Raw genomic sequence first — 18,411 nt, forward strand, 5'->3', positions numbered from 1 at the left:
AATTCGTTGTGGTTTGTGTGAAGATCTCACTAGGCTGATTCCCAGCTGCATGAGAATATTGTTTAATTAGTTATGTAGGTTTAAAAATTATTGCAGCAATTTTATGTCCACCCTGGATCATTGATTTATGTGAAATTAAGTGATGTTCCAGATTTGACAAGTTTATGTGCCCCCAAAGACAATCTCTCAAATACACATTAAGGTTGGCCAGGAATAAGATGGTTCTAGCAGAGTTTGCAAAAAAAACAAACAACTTTTAAATATTCTTTGAAACATTACAATACCACCAGGTTTTATGTTTACTGTTTTGCAACATACAAGTAACACAAATACCCACATAAAGCTTTCACTTAATTAGTAAAACATGTACATCCTGCAATTGCATACTGTTATCTAATCAACTAGTTATATTGCAGCACAAATGTAAAAAGCCGTCCTGATACAGGTCAAGATGTTCACATCGAGCAACAGAATGAAACAAGCAGTATATGGAATAGTCAGACTAGACCATGTAATGGAGCAACCAAAGTCATGCCAGTTACATTCACAAACCACATATATTCACCCTTTCTGATATTGATGTGAACATTACCTAAATCACCTATATCTTCATGTTTTTACCATGCTGCCTGTCACATGTTTGGCAGACTGGATATGTGCACAAGTGAGCAGGTGTACAATGATTACTGTTAAAGTGAGCAGTAAGTGTTTCTGAATCTATGCAAACCTGCAGTGGGCAATATGAAGGTGACTGTCTGGCTAGTATTGCTTTTGTGGGGCAATCTCTGTCTTTGTAGATAACTGACAATGATCTAAAAATGACTTTTATTATCATGCTCTATTGTAATGCTTTATTATCATGCTCATGTAACCAACATGGAATGCATCGTATCTTGTGTAATGTACTCAATTGGTGTTGCTGTTTCATAAATCAAAATTTTTAGGAATAAAGTGTTAGAAAGTTGTAGTGAATTATTTTTGGTAAAAAAATAATTGATCATAGTCATTGCAATGCCATGAGTACTGACTCCCATTCGAGTTACAGTAATTTAGTCACAGGTGAAGATTTTAACATTTCATTGTGTCTTATAGTGGTGATGAACTGTACATTTGGCAAGAATATGCAGCAGCACAGAAATCTAGCCTGTGTGCCTCAAAATGTGTCTTTTTGACCAGAAGGATTAACAAGTTGAGTTTCCAACACTATGTAGTAAATGCCTGTGCAGGCACTAGTGGCAGATGTTGCAGAGTATTTTTTTTTTCTTCTAATTTGCTTACTTTAGAAGTAAAACAATCAATTAGAGACTACTTTATATCAGCTTTAATTAACTTTATCATTATTCCAATGAGTAAAATTTTATGTCTAAAAGATGCCTGATATAAATATAATGACACTGTGAAGCTTCTGATTTACTTGGTAGTGCATTTGTGTCTAATTTAGGGGGTTAGCTTTAAAGCCAGTGATTTTTTGCATTGATTCTTCCTTAGGAGGAATTTAGAATGGGAAGTATTATAAGCATCTGTAGAAACACTGGTATGAAAATATAAAAAAAATCATGGAATCACACAGACATTGCATCATTAAATACAATAAATATAAATGTTTTTGTCCAATTTTGTCCATACAACAAGGAACAGGTACATAACATACAGTGGGTACGGAAAGTATTCAGACCCCCTTAAATTTTTCACTTTTTGTTATATTGCAGCCATTTGCTAAAATCATTTAAGTTCATTTCTTTTCCTCATGAATGTACACACAGCTCCCCATACTGACAGAAAAACACAGAATTGTTGACCTTTTTGCAGATTTATTAAAAAAGAAAAACTGAAATATCACATGGTCCTAAGTATTCAGACCCTTTGCTGTGACACTCATATATTTAACTCAGGTGCTCTCCATTTCTTCTGATCATCCTTAAAATGGTTCTACACCTTCATTTGAGTCCAGAAATTTTTGATTATACTGATTGGACTTGATTAGGAAAGCCACACACCTGTTTATATAAGACCTTACAAATCACAATGCATGTCAGAGCAAATGAGAATCATTAAGGTAAAAGGAACTGCCTGAAGAGCTCAGAGACAGAATTGTGGCAAGGCACAGATCTGGCCAAGGTTCCAAAAAAATTTTTGCTGCACTTAAGGTTTCTAAGAGCACAGTGGCCTCCATAATCCTCAAATGGAAGACGTTTGGGATGACCAGAACCATTCCTAGAGCTGGCCGTCCGGCCAAACTGAGCTATCGGGGGAGAAGAGCCTTGGTGAGAGAGGTAAAGAAGAACCCAAAGATCACTGTGGCTGAGCTCCAGAGATGCAGTCGGGAGATGGGAGAAAGTTGTAGAAAGTCAACCATCACTGCAGCCCTTCACCAGTGGGGCTTTATAGCAGAGTGGCCCGACGGAAGCCTCTCCTCAGTGCAGGACACATGAAAACCCGCATGGAGTTCTCCAAGATGGTGAGAAATAAGATTCTCTGGTCTGATGAGACCAAGATAGATCTTTTTGGCCTTAATTCTAAGCGGTATGTGTGGAGAAAACCAGGCACTGCTCATCACCTGTCCAGTACAGTCTCAACAATGAAGCATGGTGGTGGCAGCATCATGCTGTGGGGGTGTTTTTCAGCTGCAGGGACAGGACGACTGGTTGCAATCAAGGGAAAGATGAATGCGGCCAAGCACAGGGATATCCTGGACGAAAACCTTCTCCAGAGTGCTTTGGACCTCAGACTGGGCTGAAGGTTTACCTTCCAACAAGACAATGACCCTAAGCACACAGCTAAAATAAAGAAGGAGTGGCTTCACAACAACTCTGTGACTGTTCTTGAATGGCCCAGCCAGAGCAATGACTTAAACCCAATTGAGCATCTCTGGAGAGACCTAAAAATAGCTGTCCACCAACGTTTACCGTCCAACCTGACAGAACTGGAGAGGATCTGCAAGGAGGAATGGCAAAGGATTCCCAAATCCAGGTGTGAAAGACTTGTTGCATCTTTCCCAAAAAAACTCCTGGCTGTATTAGATCAAAAGGGGGCTTCTACTAAATACTGAGCAAAGGGTCTGAATACTTAGAACCATGTGATATTTTAGTTTTTCTTTTTTAATAAATCTGCAACAGTGTCAACAATTCTGTGTTTTTCTGTCAATATAGGGTGCTATGTGTACATTAATTAGGAAAAGAAATGAACTTAAATGATTTTAGCAAATGGCTGCAATATAACAAAGAGTGAAAAATTTAAGGGGGTCTAAATACTTTCCGTACCCACTGTATATACCTGCATAATTAATCAACTCATATATCATCATGGCCTAAAAATTTGCATCTTAAATGGCTCATTATAATCTACACACATTATCCTACACACTATTTCTATACTCATTGTAAGGAGCAAGAAGTCTAGAAGTATGGCACATCCTAATTTAAGAACAGTGTAATTGTTCTTAATTGTAAATATTAAGGTTGTTGTAAAACCGCAACAACCTTAATATGATTTTTATGTACCTCAGATGTCTGTGTATCTCATGCCATAAGGCATTACTTAATTAGTTTTGTTCCACAAGCTTTAGTATGCCAGATGCCAGAGTTTTACACATCAAAAGCCACTTAAATAACTTTCCTAACAGCAATAAAAAATATTTTGAAGACTATTTTTTCTGTTTTTGTTGCAATACCAAAAAATTTTTCTTTGATACTTTCATTATAAACCCAAACTTATGAGATAAAATTTGCACAAAAAATTGTGTCAAGCAAACTAATTATGCAATAATATGATTTAGAATATAACAGTAAAGTGCAACAGCAGTTACAGTAGACTTTCAGGTTTAATGTTTAACTGCATGAATTACCTTGACAAACATGAGCATAATATTAGCATTTACACCAAACATTATCTTCATATAAAAAAAAAAGATTGGTAGGCAATGACAAAGATTCTCTCATGTTTACATGTTAAACATCAGAAACATAATTTTTGTGAACTTTTTGTGCTACGTTTTTAACGAAACAAATGCAAAGTATAATAATAATAATAATATTGAAGTTTTCAGGACATAAAATCTACAATTATTTATTCTGGTTAGTGAACATGGTCTAAAATAATATTTCTACTAATACTACTACTATTACTACTACTGCTACTACTACTATTACTATTACTACTAATAATAATATTATTAATAATAATAGTAATAACAATAATAATAATAACATTAATTGTTATCATCAACATTCTCAACCTGTTAAAACTGGAAAAAACAAGAACAACAATTACTTCTTTTACTTTTTACTATAATAATAATAATAATAATAATAATAATAATAATAATAATAATAATAATAATAATTAGTAGGTATTAGTAGTAGTAGAAGTAGTAATAGAAATAATTATATACATCATAATTTTTATTCAGTAAAAGGCAGTAATATTATGTATATGAAACACAGGGACAGATAAGCTAAAAGCTATAAGATATGTTAGAAATGGATGGTCACAGACGAGTCAATGTTAACACCACTAAACGCACACAAGAGTGTATGATCATCATCACTGGAAAGCTTTGTGAAAAAAAACGTTTAACATCTCGTTGATTAAACCACCTTTTTACTTCACAATGTACACAAAGTGTTATTTCACATTTATTTATTTATTCATTCATTTGTTTGTTTAATGGCACAATGATGTAAACACTATAAACGTTTACATAAGCTGTTTTGAGACTCTTCCGAAGTCTCACAAATGTATTGTTATAGTCATAGAATCAAACTCATCAAAATACACTTTTCAAACAACTACTTATAAAGGAAAATTAAAAACAAAAATAATTTTCTACAAAAATACATATTATGCCTTCATGAACTGGGTACAATTTACAACACAGAATATATAATACAATACATATTTCAAACAATATTTCCGTTGCCACCAGACATCAGACAGGCTTTGATAAATTGTGTAGAAATAAGTCTAAATAAGCTAAATGAATCATGGGTAGGGGTGTCCAAAAACATGCAGGTAGGTGGATGAGCTATGCCAAATTACTTTTTATCTTTTCTACCCAGGAAGGATTTTGACAGATTAACACCATTGCAATATGGACTCAAGGCCAAGTCCTGACATGAAGTGCCTTATGTGAGAATTATCATGGTCTTTTCTAACCCACAAAGGGTCAGGGTTTATATGAAACAAATAGATTGTTCATGCAAAGATTTAAACAAGTGGAATCAGCTATCGGTCCTGCCTGGTTGGAATGAAAGAGTGCATTCATACCAGCTCTGTGAATAAAGTTTAAGTCTAAGTTTAAGAATAAAGTCTTAGATTCTACAAGGTCCGCATTATCCTTTGTAATGTTGTGTGTCCCAATTATGAACACCTTTCAGTCATTAATTAAGCTTCCCAGAGCTTAACAGTTCCTTGTGACATTTTGGTATAATTCATTTATTAAACAACAATTATTTTAAATTATTTATTTCAATTATGCCTGCCTGTTTTCCAGAAATTAATTAATAAAAATGCCAAGGGCAAAACAACCACAATATGAAAATCTGATAAGCAGTTGCACATATTGTATTTACATTGTACTGGAAATATGAAAGCATTGCCAATTACAGATTAGCATGAAAACCTATGCACAACAGTTTGTTAGGGTCCACTAAATTGATTGGACAAACAGTGTTTCAAGGTGCTGATGTTATATTGTGTTGTATAACAGCACTGTTATTTTTCATTGTTCTTCTACATTGTTTTAAAGTTTACTTGTCTGTTCTCTTTACATAATGTTCTAGCAATAGTATGTTGAACTGAACTCTTACTATACTTACTATGGGCTGTCAATAAATGTTATGGTAATATATAATGCTCTATTCAGCTGTGCCTTTGTCTTGAATATTAGTACAGCTGTGATTTGGCCATAGACCCAAGGTGACACTGCCTAGGGTCCCAGGTTATCAGAGCCTTACAGGCTGTCAGGCTAATATTTAGGACAACAGCACATTTGCTTGCAAGATTATCAAATTATAATGGCAAAAAACTGATAATTTGATTTTTTAGGGAAAAAAAAGACATGTTAAATGTAGATGCCATTACAATCATTTGCTTGTACACAAAATAAATATAATCACTACCATGTTTTGTTTTGTTTTTAAAGCACAGACAAAAAAAAACTGTTCAGTAAAGTACAAGTACAAGATTTTGCACATGGCTAAAATCTTTATAAATAAAGAATAAATTAAGACCATAATTTAAAGGTATAATTAAAGGTGTTGTGTTCACTAACATGTAGATGTAGTGTCAGAGTGCTTTGAGTGCAAACACAAAGCAAAGTGCCAGCATAGTTCTTACATCTGTAAAACACAATAGCACTCATTAAAAGAGTTTTACGTTATTGTTTAAACTTATTTATATGCAGCCACTGAAATAAAATGAGTTTCATCTACAGAAAAGGATTGACTTTTTATTATGTGCCCAAATTAAACCTATAACAATAGTAATATGTATTAAAAGATAACTTTGTAATAAAATATAAAATACAACAACAATGGGTATGTCCTAAATATAATAGTTTATATAAAGTACATAAATTTAGATTTTTCTGGGGTTGAATCACAAATACCATACTAGTGGCCATATAGTTCCATATGTCTTTAAAACATACCTTGTGTATTGAGAAGTACTATAAAAGCACTGGAAAGTTGTTTGAAATTTTGTGTAAAAATATGTTACATTTAATTTTATTAGGCAGTCCTGTTTTGAAACCTCTGAGCTGTACAACTCATTCAAGAGTGATGTTTGTGTGTGTTTTGATTTTTTGAATTGAAAAGTTAAAACTGAAAACTTTTATTTAAAACTGAAGTGGTACTACAATGCCTTTTAGTAGTTAATGATAATGTGGTGCAGTATCACACATAGTAATTGAGTACTAAGTACTAAAGTGTTAGTGTTTTGTAATTACATTATTATTTGCAAAACTTTTCTTTTTTAAATATTGTAGTGAAGAATTTTTGTTACTCTTTGCTATATGCCATAAATGTAAACATACATTACAACTTTGTACTTGTGTAGGTTACTGATGTGCATTTCTTTCTTTAAAAACATCACACAGACCCTGTGCTGCTCTGAAGATAGATATAATTACTTTGTAATGATATTAACATTTTAGACACTGAGGTTTTGGAGTAGGTTGAGCTATATTAGAGAGAAGCTCTCCACTAGGAAGGTGAGGTTTAACTATTAGGCATTAATGTCAATCTTATCAGTAATGGATGAGTAGTTTTTATAAAGGACCCATATTTTTCTAGTAGTTCTGTAGGTGTAAGACTGCTTCATTAAAATTTTACTCTTATTAACATGAGTAATTAACTAGTTGTTCTAAGTCAGTCAAAAGGATAAACTGTATTGAACTGTACTGTTAATTGTTTTCACCAGAAGACTTGCTTTAGATAACAAAGGACTTCTATAAGCTGCACACCACAGAACAAAGCACAGTATAACGACAGATACATAACCTTACGTTTTTTAAGTTCTTTATAGAAAAACATGTCACTTTACAATGTGTTTGCAGATAATCATAATGGCATATAAATCAAACTACTTAGTTTTATTTTTTGAAAGAGAGGTAGTATTTACATGTTTAATAAATGTGTATCTTCTGTGCAGGAGTTATTGGGACTTACATATTGTCTATATATTGTATTGTATATACATATACATATTGTATGTATATATATATTATCTATATATAGACCACATTTTTGAATGAGTTTAATTAATATGGTAGTCTTTGGAGAGTTGGAGAATACAGGTCCTAAAATTTTCACACTGAATGCTCCTTTGGGAAAGAAAACGAATCACCCTGGGCAGGGAGGGCAGTGTTTGGTTGGAAAGTGTGCATGGTAGTGTAATTATGGTGATGGGTATAAGTGTTTTGAGGAATTAAATTAACAGAAGGGTATGCAGAGTCATGCTTAAGCTCAAAACAGTGTTTCTGACTGCTCATGGGATGGTAGTTCACATACGTTGCTAGGTTTTGAGATCGCTGGGTCCCAGGGTTCTGTGAAAATAAAGAATAAAGATAACCTTAAAGAAAGCTGTGACTATATACTGATTGAACAAATACATACATTGTTATATTTAATTCAGATCTTCTCTGTGCTGTATCCTATCCAAACATATTTTCCAAGTATTTGAAATAAGTCATGCCATGTTTAAATTGCGTACTTCCAAAAAGTAAAAAAGTAAATGTGATTAAATTTCTTCATATACTATCTGTCTATATATACAAGGTGGTATCAAAAAGTTTCGAGACTAGTTTTGTAACATGCCAACAGATGGCAGCACAAGGCTGCACGCACAGTCACAGGAAGCACCAACCTTTATAAGTTCAAAAAAGTTGGGACACTGTACAAATTGTGAATAAAAAAGGAATGCAATAATTTATAAATCTAATAAACATACTTTATTCACAATAGAATATATATATATATATATATAACATATCAAAAATTGAAAGGAAAGACATTTTGAAATGTCATGCCATATATTGGCTTATTTTGAATTTCATGAGAGCTACACATTCCCAAAAAGTTGGGACAGGTAGCAATAAGTGTCAGGCTGCAGACGCGGAAGCCGATATAGTCCGATCATTGTCCTTTTATTTCAACAACCGTACAACACAAAAACACTCATAAGCCGTTGAAAACAACAAACAAAGACATCCGCTCGATACGCGTTGTCCGCTATGAGTTCGAATGTCCCAAGCATAATCCATAAAGCCTTCGGCAATGAGTAATCCAAGTCGGAAGTGGAATTCGCATATACAGCCGGCGGTCGAGCAGCCACGCGATTGTCCAGCTTGACAATATAACGACCGACAGCCTGTGACTCAAGAACGTGAGTTTATGTAGTCTGATCTTTCATGAGCCACAGCTGTCGGTAATCTTGGGAAGCAGCGTGACTGCTATCGAGGGGGGCGTGGCAGGGTGGATCTCTGACAGCTACAGACGGGGGCGTGGCAGGGTGAATCCCTGACAGCTACAGAGGGGGGCGTGGCAGGGTGAATCCCTGACAATAAGAGGCCGGAAAAGTTAAATGTACATATAAGGAACAGCTAAAAGACCAATTTGCAACTTATTAGGTCAATTGGCAACATGATTGGGTATAAAAAGGAGAAGTCAAGATGGGCAGAAGATCACCAATTCCCCCAATGCTGCAGCAAAAAATAGTGGAGCAATATCTGAAAAGAGTTTCTCAAAGAAAAATTGCAAAGATTTTGAAGTTATCATCATCTACAGTGCATTCTCTAAATCATCCAAAGATTTAGAGAATTTGGAACAATCTCTGTGCGTAAGAGTCAAGGCCAGAAAACCATACTGGATGCCCGTGATCTTCGGGCCCTTAGACGGCACTGCATCACATACAGGAATGCTACTGTATTGGAATTTACAACATGGGCTCAGGAATACTTCCAGAAAACATTGTCGGTGAAAACAATCCACCGTGCTATTCGCCGTTGCCGGCTAAAACTCTATAGGTCAAAAAAGAAGCCATATCTAAACATGATCCAGAAGTGCAGGCGATTTCTCTGGGCCAAGGCTCATTTAAAATGAACTGTGGCAAAGTGAAAAACTGTTTTGTGGTCAGTAGAATCAAAATTTTAAATTCTTTTTGGAAAACTGGGACGCCATGTCATCCAGACTAAAGAGGATAAGGACAAGCCAAGTTGTTATCAGCGTTTAGTTCAGAAGCCTGCATCTCTGATGGTATGGGGTTGCATGAGTGCGTGTGGAATGGGTAGCTTACACATCTGGAAATGCTGAATGGGTAGCTTACACATCTTACTCAATGCTGAAAGGTATATCCAAGTTCTAGAACAACATATGCTTCCATCCAGACATCGTCTCTTACAGGGAAGACCTTGCATTTTCCAACATGACAATGCCAGATCGCATACTGCATCAATTACAACATCATGGCTGCTTAGAAGAAGGATCCGGGTACTGAAATGGCCAGCCTGCAGTCCAGATCTTTCACCCATAGAAAACATTTGGTGCATCATAAAGAGGAAGATGTGACAAAGAAGACCTAAGAGTGTTGAGCAACTAAAAGCCTGTATTAGACAAGAATGGGACAACATTCCTATTCCTAAACTTAAGCAACCTGAAGAAGAGGGGATGCCACACAGTGGTAAACTTGGCCTTATCCCAACTTTTTAAAGATGTGTTGATGCCATGAAATTTGATATGTCATCTATGTTGTATTCTGAATAAAATATTGAAATTTAAACTTCCACATCATTGCATTCTGTTTTTATACACAATTTGTACAGTGTCCCAACTTTTTTGGAATCAGGTTTATACTTGGCAGCTGTGCATCTGGTGTTATACTGACCACATGTTACCACGTCTGCAATTTCATCAAGGACATCAAGTTAGAACTGTGAGCAAATGTGAAATTCTGCATGAAACTGGCCAAATCTGCCAAAGAGATGTTTGAAAATTTGGGCCATTTTGAAAGATTACAGCCATAGTGAAATGAGTGGTTCGAGGTGTTTTGAGTGGCCAGTGCGCTTCAAGAGTGGAGGAGTATCACTGGAAGTAGACGAGAGATCAGGAAGATCTTAAACGAGCTCAAACACCGAAATAAAAAAAAAACCTCTCAGGAATATTCCTCTTTAACATTGCTCCCAGTGCAATGGCACACTTTTATGCTTTCAGCCTTGGTTACGTAGTCACGCCTGTTTTGCTTTGGATTGATGGCATATCCCTTATGTGTCCTTATGGTCTACATTAGGGATGCAGCTATTGATTATTCTAGCAATTAAATATCCTACCAAATAGTCTATCGATTAATTGAGTAATCAGATAAGAAGTGCTTTTTCTTAGAGCAATACTAAATATAAAAGAAAAAAGGACCGTTCTCTCAAGTAATTTGTTTCCTTTTTAGAAAAATGTTAATTTTTATTGCTGAAATTGCATTCTGTGAAAACTAAACCCATTTAGTGCATTGAATTGCCATATTACATCAACCCAGCCATTAGGGTTGCACAAGAGAGTGTACCCTTAGTGTCAGTCTCAAGCCTGGATAAATGGGGAGGGTTTCGTTAGGAAGCCTAAACATGTGCCAAATCAAATATGCAGATCACGGATCATACTTTTATACCGTCGAGGCCTGGGTTACCAACGACCGCCACAGGTATCGTTAGCCAACAGGGTACCGGTGGAAATTGGGCTACTGTTTGCCGAAGGAGGAGAAAGAGAGGAGGAAGACGTCTACAGAGACAGCAGGGAAAGGAGAAGTATAGGAGAGTGGAGGTTAGGGTTGGTACTTTAAGTGTTGCTACTATGACTGGTAAAGGGAGAGAGGGAGCTGATATGATGGAGAGGAGAAAGGTAGATATGCTGTGTGTTCAGGAAACCAAGTGGAAAGGGAGTAAGGCCAGAAACATTGGAGGTGTTTAAAATGTTTTATTATTGTGTGGATGGAAAGAGAAATAGTGTAGGGGTGATTCTGAAGGAAGCGTTTAGTAAGTGTAGTGGAGGTGAAAAGAGTTTCTGATAGGGTGATGAAAGTGAAGCTGTAAGTTGAAGGGGTGATGATAAATGTCATTAGTGCCTATGCTCCACAAGTTGTGGAGCATAGGCACTAATGAAATTCATCATTAGTGCCTATGCTCCACAAGTTGTGAGATAGAGAAAAAGGAAAAATTCTGGAGTGAGTTAGATGGAGTGGTAGCAGACTTAAATGGCCATGTAAGGTTCAGGAAGATGTTAGACAGGGGCTCAGTGGTGAAGAGGTGCTTGATGATTGGGCAACTACTGCAGAATTAATAAGGGAGACAGCTGGAAAGGTACTTGGTGTGACATCTGAAAATAGAAAGGAAGACACGTGATGGTGGAATTAGGAAGTGCAGGAGAGCATAAGAAGGAAGAAGTTGGCAAAACAGAATTGGGATCAACATAGTGATGAGAAAAGTAGGAGTACAAAGAGATGCGACAGCAGGTAAAGAGGGATGTGGCAAAAGCAAAGGAAAAGGCACCACGCTGTCTGAGATCCTCCAGCACTGCTCGACTGGTACCACCTTCTCTCAGAATGAGAGGTAAGTACACTTCAAGGCTCTTCTTTGTTCTGGCACCGAGGTGGTGGAATAAACTTCCCCTAGATGTCCGTACAGCAGAGTCCCTGATTATCTTTAAGCGACAACTGAAGACCTACCACTTCCTGAAATACCAAAATTAGCACTTTCCAAGTTTGTTAAATTCGAGTTATATTTATATTAAGTTTGTAATCTTGCGTACCAGTGTAGATTTATTAATTACTAAAGATTTAAAGCACTTTTGTACGTCGCTCTGGATAAGGGCGTCTGCTAAATGCCGCAAATGTAAATGATGTAAATGTATAGGGCATGTGAGGAGCTGTATGAGAAGTTGGACACTAAGGAAGGAGAAAAGGATTCGTACCAATTGGACAGGCAGAGGGACCGAGCTGGGAAGGATGTGCTGCAAGTTAGAATAATAAAGGATGGAGATGGAAATGTGTTGACTGGTGAGGAAAGTGTGTTGAGAAGATGGAGGGAGTATTTTGAGAAACTGATGAATAAGGAAAATGAGAGGGAGAGAGGGAGAGAGGGAGAGAGCGAGAGAGAGAGAGAGAGAGAGAGAGAGAGAGAGAGAGAGAGAGAGAATGAGAGAGAGAGAGAGAGAGAGAGAGAGAGAGAGAGAGAAATAGAGAAATAGAGAGAAGGGTGGATGATGTGGGGATGTGCAGGAACGGCACACTGGTTTAAGGTGGAGGTTGGACTGCATGAAGGATCGGCTCTGAACCCTTTCCTGTTTGCAGTGGTGATGGACAGGTTGACGGACGAGGTCAGACAGGAGTCTCTGTGGACTATGATATTTGTGCATAATATTGTGATTTGTGGTGAGAGTAGGGAGCAGGTGGAGGAGAGCCTGGAGAGGTGGAGATATGCACTGGAGAGAAGGGGATTGAAAGTCAGTAGGAGTAAGAGAGAGTACATGTGTGTGAATGAGAGGGAGGGTAGTGGAGGGATGCAGTTGCAGGGAGAATAGGTGGTGAAGATGGAGGAGTTTAGGTACCAGGGGTCAACAGTGCAAGGAGTGATTTGATAGAAGGGTATCTGCAAGAGTGATAGGGAAAGTTTATAGGAATGTGGTGAGACCTGCTCTGTTGTATGGTTTAGGTGGTTTTGGTTGGAGGTAGCAGAGCTAAAGATGTTGAGATTTTCATTGGGAGTGATGAGGCTGGACAGGATTAGAAATTAGGATTTCAATTTTGAGAACAAAGTAATAGAAGCCCAATTGAGATGGTTTTGACATGTGCAGAGGAGGGACATGGGGTATATCTGTAGGGGAATTCTGAGGATGGAGCCACCAGGAAGAAGGAAAAGAGGAAGACCAAGGAGGAGGTTTATGGATGTGGTGAGGGAAGACATGCAGGTAGTTGGTTTGAAAGAGGCAGATGTAGAGGACAAATAATTTGCCTCAATACTTTTTTGTATTTGAATTGCTCGAGTTACTCGAGAAATTGTTTCAGAGCTAGTTCACACCCTTCTTGGGTTTGTTCTTTGGCAGTTATTTTGTGTATTTACACCCCAGTGTGCCCTTTGTTCAGGGCAAAGTAATGTTCATGGATTCTGCCATCTGAATTTGCCATTTGTTTTGTGTTTAGATATTTTCTTGTTCATGATCTTATTCTGGTCTCCTGTTTTTAGATTTTTGAATTGCCACTCCTTCTTCTACTTCGTTCCACTTCTCCAATTAGGGGTCACCTCAGCAGATCATCCTTCTCCATACTACCCTGTCCTCTACATCTGCCTCTTTTAGATTCACACACTCCTGCCATTCTTCTCCACCCACTCCCTGCCTGTACTATTTTTTCACTTCTCTAACACACTTTCCATTACTTTGCACTGTCAATCCCAGGTACTTAAACTCATCCACCTTCACCTTGAACCAGTCTGTCGTTCCTTCTGCACACCTCACCGCTGTCACACTGTCTTCATACATATCCTGCACCACCCTCACATACTTCTCTGACACACCTGACTTCTTCATACAGTACAACTCCTCTCTTGGCACCCTGTCATACGCTTTCTCTGAATCTAAAAATACACAATGCAACTCCTTCTGACCTTCTCTATACTTCTCCATCAACATTTTCAACGCAAATGTAGTATCTGTAGTGCTCTTCCTCTGCATGAAACCATAGTGTTGCTCACAGATGGTCACCTCTTCTCTGAGCCTGGCTGCCAGTACTCTTTCCCATAACTTCATGGTGTGGCTTAAAAACCGGTACCAGCACACTCCTCCATTCCTCAGGCATTCTCACACCTTCCAGAATCTTGTTAAAAACTCCACTGCCATCTCTCCAACCAGGCTAACTGACTTTCAATTCTTCATCCTCTTAATTGCTGCTCTCACTTCATCCTTACTAATTCTATCCATTCCTCCATCACTAACTCCACATCATCCACCCCCCCGCCTCTCTCTCTCTCTCTCTCTCTCTCTCTCTCTCTCTCTCTCTCTCTCTCTCTCTCTCTCTCTCTCTCTCATTTTCTTCATTCATCAGCTGCTCAAAATATTTCCTCCACCTTCTCTAAAGACTTAACTCGCTAGTAAACACATTTCCATCTACTTTATTCCTCTTACTTGCATTGGTACAAATCCTTTTCTTATTCCTTAGTGTCATACAACTCCTCATATGCCTTTTCCTTTGCTTTAGCCACATCACTCGTCACCTTCTGCTGCATTTCCTTGTACTCCTCACTACTTCTTTCATCTCTTTACTGATCCCAATTCTGCTTTGCCAACCTCTTTCTTCTTACGCTTGCCTGTACTTCCTCATTCCACCACCACATCTTACAATAAGTGTTCAGTAATCCAAAAGTGTTCATCAAAGCACTACATGCTCAACTGTGTGTAGCTTTTTTTTGTTGTTATAACCTACTTCACTTGTTTCAATTCCTCTCTGAATTGCATATTGAGAACAAAGGCCAAACGCCGCTTTAACACTTGAAAGAGTATGTGAAAATGGATATAATTAAAACCTGGTATGGACAAAGAGTTTAAATACAACTGTGTAATATGATGAACATTGCCAACCATGAGCCAGCCATAAGAAAATGTAAAGCAGAAATTAAATAATATGAACAGATAAAGAAGGAGAAACATTACTTTCAATGCAAGTCATTGCTATTGAAAACAATGACAATGTGAATAATGACTTAATGTGAAGAACACTGTCATTTTCAAGTATAATTAGTTATACAGATTTACAGTAAACAGATTGAAATGAAAATGAAAATTGAGGTGAACTGGATGAAAAGCATTTATTTAAAGAGCAGGCAAAGGGCAGGCAAATCCAAGTTGTGAATAGAAATTGTGAATGGGAAACAGGCAGCGGTCAGGTGATCAATAATCAACAATATCTGACACAAAGAACACACAAAGAAGGAAACAGAAGCAGTGTGAGAACTTGTGATTTGCTACACCAAACTAATAGCTCAGCGAAGTCAGGTGGCTACACAGCAAACATTCAACATTGCTTCAAGCAGAACAAAGACACATAGGAGTTTAAATATTAAAAATAGCCAAAGGTTAAACCGAAAATAAATGCTAAAAATAGTGACACATAGAAAAGACAACTAAAGCCCGCACATGACACTGAGAGGTTCTGGCCAGGTTGGACATGAAAGACTACACCACTGGCCTCAGGCAAGTGCAGAATTTAAGAAGTGTTGGCTTCTCGTGTGGACATTACTTGTGAGGCTGGATCATGGCATGGTAGGCTGAGCCATTGGTCTCTGGAGTGAGCAGGACACAGGAGGCTATGCCATCAACTTTGACCATGAGCATTTCATTGAAAGTCTGTGGTCTGTGGTGCACTCTGTCCTATGGTGGTGTAAGAAATCACAGCCTTAATGACTGCCTCAGTCCAGATTCCATCCCAGATATACACTATATTATCAAGTTTGCAGACACCTGGTCATAAGAATGGTATGTGCTTTCTGAGAATCACATTTCATATTTAGTCCCAATTTGCTTTTATAATTCCCTCCAATCTTCCCTCCTAAAATGTTTCACTTGATTTTGGACTGTGCTTGTGGAGATTTGTGCTAATTCAAACACAAGGGTGTTAGTAAAGTCAGGTACCCATGTAGGTGAGGAGGCCTGTGGTGCAGTCATCATTTCAATTCATCCCAAGGGTGTTCAGTAGGGTTGAGGTCAGAGCTCTAAAACAGGCTGCTCAAAATCTTTCACTACAACCCATGTAAACCATATCTTCATGGAGCTTTGTACACAGGGGCATTGTCATGCTGGAACAGGTTTGGGTCTTCTCGTTCAAATGATATCTAAAGTTAATGGTACTGCATACAAAGACATCATATACATTTGTGTGACGCTAGCCCCTAACCCAAACCCTCAGTGGTTAAGGTGCTGGGTTACTGATTGGGAGGTCAGGGGTTCAAGCCTTGGTATTGCCAAGCTGCCACTCTTGGGACCTTGAGCAAGGCCCTTAACCCTCTATGCTCCATATCATGGCTGATCCTGCACTCTGACCCCAGTTTCTGAGCAAGCTGGGATATGCGAAGAAAGAATTTCACTGTGCTGTAATGTATATGTGACAAATAAAGGCTATTCTATTCTTCTATAAAAATTCATTTGTCCCAATACTTTTGTCCATATAATATATGTCAGAATGAGCAAATTGCCTTTATGATATGTAAGCAATTTTGGGAGTCAAGTAATATCTGGAGAATACCAGTTATACTTAATTATAGCATTGGGAGTGGCATCAAGGACGATCTCTGAGCAAAGGTTAATATGGTAAAAATAAATAGCAATAATTTCCTTAACTGGTATCTACTTTTGCAGTTATAAATGTTTATATGTAAATAAGGTTTTCAGTGAACGGATTTAACTTAAAATGTAAACAAAACTTTAGTATTATAAAAATTATAAGGCTAGTGACTAATGCAAGTTGTGTACTATTTTTGGTATAGATAGCTTGGTATAGATGGGGAGGTGGTAGCTCAGTGGTTAAGGCATTGGGCTTTGGATCAGAAGATCACAGGTTCAAATCCCACTGGCACTGCTGGGCCCTTGAGCAAAGCCCTAAAACCCTCAGTTGTAAGTCGCTCTGGATAAGTCAGACTGGGCGTCTGCCAAATGCCGCAAATGTAAATGTAGCTTAGGTAGTGATAGCTTTTCAATATTAACTGTGCTTGTATCCATCTTAGCTAACTTTTCCTCTCAAGTAGTTGTTCTAATAAGTTGTAAAGTACACAAATTCATTATTTATATAGAATTCAAGTAATACTCTGGAAAACCCGAGTTAAAAATAATATTATTATTTTTTAAAGCTGTGTGTTGAGTTTGAACAGTGCAATTCTAAAAAATAACAGAATACAGTAGGACCAGTGATACATATAACTACAATGAGTTCTGGATCAAACAACATGATATATGCTTAAGACAATGTTCATTGTTAAAAGCGCTATACAAAAAAAATGAATTGAATATATTATTGTCTTGGACTGCTGGCACAGACCCATGAATGAGCACTTTAAGAGCTAACAGTGAATCAGGAAACTATTCACAGCACTTCACTTTTTGCACATTTTGTTATGCTACAGCCTTATTCCAAAATAGATTCATTATTCATTATTTTCCTAAAGATTCTAAAATTCTTCTAAGATTCTCCTATTCTTCTTTGCTTAACATCTCAAGCTCGATCAGGTTATATGGGAGCATCGGTGAACAGCCATCTTCAGATCTCTCCAAAGATGTTCAATCGGGTTCGAATCTGGGCTCAGGCTGGGCCACTCAAGGACATTCACAGAGTTGTCTCATAGCCACGCCCTTGTTATTAAGGCTGTGAGCTTAGGGTCATTGTCCTGTTGGACGATGAAATCGCCCCAGTCTGAGGTCCAGAGTGCTATGAAGCAAGTTTTTATCAAGGATGTTTCTGTGCATTGCTGTATTCATCTCTCCCTCAATCCTGACTCTTCTGCCAGTTTCTGCAGTAGTGGCCTCTGTCTGGCAACTCTAAGGAATAGGCCTGATTGGTGGAATGCTGCAAAGTAGTTGTTTTTCTGTTCTCCTCTCTCCATAGAAAAAGGCTGGAACTCTTTCAGAATGACCACTGGGTTCTTGGTCACCTACCTGAGTCCTGGTGGTTCCAAACTTCTTCCATTTATGGATGATAGAGACCGCTGTGCTCATTGGGACCTTCAGTTCTGCAGAAAATGTTCAGTTCCCTTCCCCAAATCTGTTCCGCAAAACAATCCTGTCTTAGAGGTCTACAGACAATTCCATGGACTACATGGCTTGGTTTGTGCTCTGAATTGCACTGATAACTGTGGGACCTTATATTCCCAAATTATGCCCAATCAATTGAATT

General features: G+C 37.7%; 1 protein-coding gene across 1 annotated transcript in view; it reads right to left on the reverse strand.

The window, feature by feature from the left end:
- Window positions 1–7,897: 7,897 nt before the first annotated feature.
- The window catches only part of nectin1b (nectin cell adhesion molecule 1b), a 137,880-nt gene continuing 127,366 nt past the window's right edge, over window positions 7,898–18,411 (reverse strand). Inside the window, exon 11 of the mRNA XM_083552691.1 lies at window positions 7,898–8,044. Within this exon, the coding sequence (XP_083408817.1) occupies window positions 8,014–8,044 (31 nt within the window). The 3' untranslated portion in view covers window positions 7,898–8,013. The remainder of the gene's footprint in view (window positions 8,045–18,411) is intronic.

Source organism: Silurus aristotelis (genome assembly GCF_946808225.1).
Source record: "Silurus aristotelis genome assembly, chromosome: 10".
In the NCBI taxonomy this organism is placed as follows: Eukaryota; Metazoa; Chordata; class Actinopteri; order Siluriformes; family Siluridae; genus Silurus; species Silurus aristotelis.